The sequence below is a fragment of the Harmonia axyridis genome, chromosome 3 (genome assembly GCF_914767665.1).
Source record: "Harmonia axyridis chromosome 3, icHarAxyr1.1, whole genome shotgun sequence".
NCBI classification, from domain to species: Eukaryota; Metazoa; Arthropoda; class Insecta; order Coleoptera; family Coccinellidae; genus Harmonia; species Harmonia axyridis.
The window spans coordinates 26,491,972-26,498,391 of NC_059503.1; the positions used below are offsets into that span (position 1 = coordinate 26,491,972).

A 6,420-nucleotide genomic window follows, 5' to 3' on the forward strand; every position below is an offset into this window, starting at 1 on the left:
GAAACTTAAATTTTTGTTTGGAACATATTTAATAGATCTTCACTCAAATATCAAAAATTTACGCTTTGTTGTATTGATTTCAACGACGATTAATACAATAACATGTCTTTTAACTTTCCTATGTGTTTGGCATGATCATGAAATTAGGAGGGCAAATATACGAACTGAAAAAGAATTCGAAAAGAAATTTTTTTAATTTGATCGTAAATGAACATAATTTTAATTTTTCACATAGTTATTATTCCGCACTATAGAATACCGTTGCACTTCGTGGATTTTTTGTGGTTAATAATAGTCGCAAAAGGAACTGAAGAATATGGTTTAATTGAGGAAGATGCAAAACAAATAAAATAGAGGTTATTGATTACATATATTTAAATTTTATTTATTTATCTATAATCTGTGTTGGAACATCGAAACACAGTAATTAATCAAGACTGAACAAGCATCTCGAAATTACGAACGATTAGATAAATATCTGTGGATCTAACGCAAATTTCTCGGCTCTAATTGAAACACAATTATCTACGCGATGCTAGATAATGACTGTTCTCTAGGCTGCAATTTTTCAAAGAACCTTTTGTGTCGCAAAGAACGACGGGAACGACAAGTGGAAGATCTGTATCTTGATTGTAATTAGGATTTCGATTGACTTTATCCGATATAACGGCCTCTTTTGTTTGTTTTTCGCGTCTCGCATGTACAATACCCGAGTTCAGTTCGATGCCGTCGTTTCCTACGTTCTAAAAGTTTCGAACTCGCGCGTAAACCTGGTGGCCCAACGAAATTTGTTTTTTTTTTCGCGCTAGACTGGACACCGCGTATATCCTCGTGTCGAATTAGAAATTTAAATATACTCCAATCACTTAAGTGCATTTTAGGTTTCCGATAACGATTTACTCGGGGAAATTCATTCAAATTCGATGCAGGAAATGTAATAAAACTCGAATGGCACCAAGCGGTGATTATTCGAGTTCCGAGAATGGTTGGGTTGGTGAAATGGTCATGGGTCCTTTTGGTTCATCTGTTAGGAAGTGGAAAGTGTTCTGAAAGCAGGTAAACCGATTTTCATAAATTCAAACTCATTCCTCATCTACCTATAATACTCATTTCATACTAAGCTTTTTACTGTAGTAATTATATTCAAAAGGGATTATTCGATGTTAATCAAGCATCAGTGGCGCATCCACGATTTTGGTTTGGGGGCTGCACTAGAGAATTAATATAAATATAAAAATATATAAAATATAATAGTGATAAGAAATATGAATTACCTTTCAGTTGAAATTAGAAGTCCTTAACATTCAAAATGGTTATTGTTATATAATGCTTCTTCTAAATGTATAAGGTGCGTAACTAAGATCCAGCGTTTTTTCTTGAAAATGCTATTTTATTGAAATGGTGAAAGAATGGTTACAAATGAATCATTCAAAGTATTGCCCATTGTTACCTCTTGCTGGTAGAGCTCGAATACCGTTACGGTAAAAGTGTTAATTTTTTGAAGGCTATCCAAGAATCAAGCCCTTCGTGTCTTCATACGAGTATAATAATATATGAGTATAATATAGAGTCAAAAAATCCGGAGGATCAAAGCTGCAAAATGAGATACAAAATCTCTACACATTCTGAAGCAGAGAAGAATCCCGAAAGAATAGAAGAAGAGCATCACAATTCCCATTTTCAAGAAAGGAAGAAAAACATCACCAGAAAACTACCACCGTATCACCCTATTTAATAGCATGCTCAAGGAGTTCACCAAACTTATTTCAGAAGAACTCTGCAAAACCATACAACTGAGAGAGGAACAACAAGGATTTCGCAAAAACTGGAGAAATCTAGAGAATTCAACAAGCTAGCTTATATGGGTTTTGTGGATATGACCAGGGCGTTCGACCGGGTTCGACTCTTTGATGTCTTCGATATACTAAGGGAGAAAGGAGTTAATTCCTTACTAACCGAAATTATCCTTGACATAAACCAAAACTGCATAAGGAACATCAGAACAGATGGACTTCTATCCAGTGATATAAAAATAAATGAAGGTATAAGACAAGGTGACTCCCTGAGTCCTCTCTTATTCAATTTGGTTATGGAAAGAATAACAGAAGAGAGTTCACATACATAGGAGCAGACATCACTAGCAACGGAGACCTAAAGCGGGAAGTAAGAAATCAGACAATGAAAGCGTCGAGTATATCAGGTTGACTTCAGGATATTGTATGGCGCAATAAATATCTCAACATAGACAGCAAAGTAAGAATATACAAGACAGCCATCCGACCCATCATGACTTATGCTGCGGAGGCAAGACCAGATACGGCAAGGACAACACAAATGCTGAGAACGACAGAAATGAGGATAATAAGAAGAATACATGGAAAGACTTTACTAAGTGAGAAACGAGGAACTAAGGGAACGAAGCGGGATTCAAGACTTGGGAAAGTTTGTGAGGCAGAGGAAAAAAAACTGGCATAAGCAAATAGAGAGGACAGTAGAATGGTAAAACTACCCGCTCATATAAGAAAGAAGAAGAAAATATGAGTGGAATTGCTGATGAGCCAGACCATCAACTGGAATAAGTAATGATATGACGGCATAATATCTGGGGAATACGGTGGGTGGAGTAGGACGTCCCAATTGAGCATTTCCAGATAGGTTTAAGCCGTTGTCATGCTGTAGTATCACTTTATCGAGGCTCTGTTCGTATTGTGGTCGCATCAATTGCAGTCGATACCGTTCTCCAATAATCCTCGTATCCAACAGCTAATAATAAATAACACTGACCTGATCTGACCAAGTACACAGCATAACCTTTGGTTTGCTGTTTTAGATGCAATCTTCATCACCCAATGCGATGAAGAAAAGCCTTCTTTTTTGCAGTTGAAGCAGTTGTTCACGGCGAAAAAAGGACGTTCAACGTCTCTTGGCTTTACTTCATGAGGAACCCAAGTTCCATGTTTTTGAATAATTCTCAAAGCATGGAGTCAATTGGAAATAGCTTGGCGAGTAATTCCTAATGCTGTAGAAAACTGTTCTTACCTTGGCACGGATCCTCATCGAGCATTACCTCAAATTCAGCGTCTTCGAAGATTTTTGGCCTTCCTTCATGCGGACAGTCCCCAACATCGAAATCACCGTCTCTAAAGCTACGAAACCAATAACAGCACGTTGTTTCACTTAGAGCAGCACCTCCTTACACTTTTTGGAGCTATTGATACACTACAACTTCAGCATCAACACTTCCCGCAAATGACGATTATTTGGCACAAAGGCAGACATATACATACAACCAAAAGTATATGACGCCAAAAGAAAATCACTAACGTTTTGTTTATCATATGTCAGAGTTTAGTTCATGATGTTTTGGATATGCCAAAATCGACCAACCATACTGCTGGAACCATATATTGACAAACAGCGGGATCTTAGTTGCGCACCTAATAGTTAAGCATAAGTTTCGCATTCATCTATAATATCACATTATCTTTCCCATTTATACTGGTAAGTTATGATAGAAACGAGGAAGATAATGTGAAATAATTAGTAAATGCAAGTGAAAAACACTAAGAAAAATAAAAAATTCGATCATCATTTTCCAGTAACTTCATAGTTTCATCGAAAGGAAACCTGAAAGTCTACTGGAACATTCCGACATTCCAATGCAAATCTTATGGGATGAATTTCACAGAAATTGCAGATAAGTATGGCATTATCCAGAATCCCAACGACGACTTCAGGGGCTCCAACATAACGATTCTTTATGATCCCGGGTACTTTCCCGCCATCCTAAACGAGAGCGGTAAGATCATAGACAGGAACGGGGGAATACCGCAAGATGGCAACTTACAAACGCACCTGAAGCTATTTCAAGATTCCGTTAACGAACAGATACCCGAAGAAAACTTCTCAGGTAAATCTAAGTCAGCATTTGGGGGTAAGCAACCGAGCCAATTTGTTCTTTCTGTTTAGGTTTGGCCATTATCGATTTCGAAAGTTGGAGACCCACCTTCAGACAGAATTTTGGAGTTCTACAGGTTTATAAAAACAGGTCTATAGAACGAGAGGAGCGTCTGCATCCGTTTTGGCCAAGCGCTTTCACGGAAAAGGAGGCTCAGAAAAAGTTTGAATTCTATGGCAAGATGTTCATGGAAGAAACGCTCTCTCTAGGTCAGAAAATGCGGCCTAAAGCGAAATGGGGTTACTACGCTTACCCGTATTGCTTCAACAAGTCCCCCAACAACAAAGCTAAAAACTGCCCCAAAGAAGTTCAAGGGGAAAATGACAAGTATTGAAGGTGGAAAATTATTATATATTTATGCCTATCGTATTCGCTCTTTCAGGCTCTTCTGGCTGTTCAGTGAAAGTGCTCTACTCTTACCCTCACTTTACCTACAGAATGATTTAACCAAAAAAGATAGAGTTGAACTCATTGAGGGGAGAGTCAACGAGGCTTCCAGAATAGCCGATTACATTCAACAAAGACTGAAGAGGCCAGCCATCGTGCCATATTTCTGGTATAAATACCAAGACACCCGTGAATTCTTGAGAAAAGTAAGTCGATAGAATAACTATAACCTTTAACAATGACTCTTCTTTTTGTAGGATGATCTGAGAAACGCCTTCTTGATGTTGTCTAGTCTAAGGGTAGACGGAGTCATCATTTGGGGCAGCAGTAACGATGTCAACACAAAAAAGAAATGTTCTCTCCTGTATAGTTATCTCAATGATATTTTAGGACCTATTTTAATAAATACTACTTAAGAATCGCTTGTTTTCGTTAAATTCCTATGTTTGGTAGCAGTTCGGTAGTTTATTAGTGGTTGTCTGATAGTCAGTTCTGAATAGATGGGTGAAAATGGTTCATTTTGGCAAATTATCGAAGAAGATCTAGAGCCTAGAACTTTTACTTACATATTATCTAAGATTGGAAAAATCCTATCAACTTTTATTTTCTAACAGTAATGAAGAGGCTAATCTCAAATTATTGCTAGAAAGGATGGTCTAGGTGATGGCAAGTAGAGTTTAAATTTCAATTAAAAAGATTCGAGAAAAGTACTGATTCAGCGTCAGAAGCTGTTGAGCGTTCATTCATACGACTATTGTGTCCTTGGAAGGAAATAACCATATTCCAGTGAAATCAGAGGAAAACATCCTAAGATATAGTAATTTTACAAAAAAATATTATCTTGATCTTCCCCTGCTGAGGCCTTGTGGTCCATTGTTCCTCTGCATAAGTTCATAGAGACTCAAACCAGAAAACACCAACAGAAATGACGCGGCTATAAAGAGGGGTCTCTAGCTCAATAGGTGTTGGGTTTCCTGAAATATGTTCAATAATTTCATCCGTACTCCTATACCAGCTATATCTACATATAAGGTTTAACTAGTTAATCTCAATCGATTCAAATATTCATTACATCTGAACAGTTAGTGCACCAATCACCAGACTCGTCTCTTGGCCTTTCATATCGAGACTCCTGCACAAAAGATGCAAAGCAAGCAGTTCTGGACCAACAAAAGCTGATCGAGTCCCACGCTTAGAGCAAATGCATCCTGTTTGGTGGTTGTTGTCTAACACGTTTATAAGTGTTTATTTTGATGACTCACTTCGATTAGCTGAAGATGTTGTTTCAGATGATACATAATGATATGTTTTTAGTTTTTATCATAGTTTTCATTCCTATCTGAATAACAAAGAAACTGCTTCCTTGGAAGAAATAATTATTGGAACTTCATTTAATTTGTCTCACCTTCGACTTCTTCATTGGTTATCGATTCATATCAAATGAATTATATTGGAAATAGAATAATTGGAAATAATATTCGAATTTCGAACATCCCCAAGAAGTATGTTATTTTAATTCAGTTAACTATTTTTGTCCTGAATTTGTAATATAATTTTTGTCAGCATTTTATATCTCTTGAACTAATAACCAGCTCAATCTATTTTCCTGAACTGCCATGAATGATGGATACTCTCATGTTGTTTCATATCAAGAATCTCTTCTTAACACTTGTTTAGAACTCCCAATTTCTGAAAAAGCAAACATTATTTTCCTATTTGAAGTAAAAATGGTATATAAACCGTCTGGGTGAAATGTCATATTAGTTACAGTTAGGCTGAAAAGGTTGTAGGCTTACATAAAAAAAAATTCTGTAGATAAACTTGGATTTGATTATATGGTGCTATACAACGATCATAGCAGTTATACAATTTTTCGACACCACTTTTATACTACATACAATTTGCTTCAGCCTTCAGTTCATCGATGCCGAATTTCGTTACAGCTAGCATTATCTTTTTCAAATAGAATTAATGGCTCGCCTTATATTTCATTTATTTTTATTGCAATATTTTTCTAGGACTCAAGTCAACGGACCCCTTACGAAATATTTTTCTAGCTACGTCCTTGCCCTGAA

General features: G+C 36.7%; 1 protein-coding gene across 1 annotated transcript; it reads left to right on the plus strand.

Moving 5' to 3' along the window:
* Window positions 1-533: 533 nt before the first annotated feature.
* Window positions 534-4,764, plus strand: LOC123675713 (hyaluronidase-like). Its single transcript, XM_045611178.1, has 5 exons — window positions 534-1,056; window positions 3,600-3,910; window positions 3,970-4,285; window positions 4,341-4,551; window positions 4,603-4,764. The coding sequence occupies exons 1-5, from the start codon at window positions 983-985 to the stop codon at window positions 4,759-4,761; spliced, it is 1,071 nt and encodes a 356-aa protein (XP_045467134.1). The 5' UTR covers window positions 534-982; the 3' UTR covers window positions 4,762-4,764.
* Window positions 4,765-6,420: the final 1,656 nt, after the last annotated feature.

Excerpts from the sequence above, each read along its gene's own strand:
- LOC123675713 (XM_045611178.1), top strand. The coding sequence starts at position 983 with ATGGTTGGGTTGGTGAAATGGTCATGGGTCCTTTTGGTTCATCTGTTA. Across the intron at positions 1,057-3,599 it reads GGAAAGTGTTCTGAAAGCAG|TAACTTCATAGTTTCATCGA; the intron begins GTAAACCGATTT and ends ATCATTTTCCAG. Across the intron at positions 4,552-4,602 it reads CCCGTGAATTCTTGAGAAAA|GATGATCTGAGAAACGCCTT; the intron begins GTAAGTCGATAG and ends TTCTTTTTGTAG.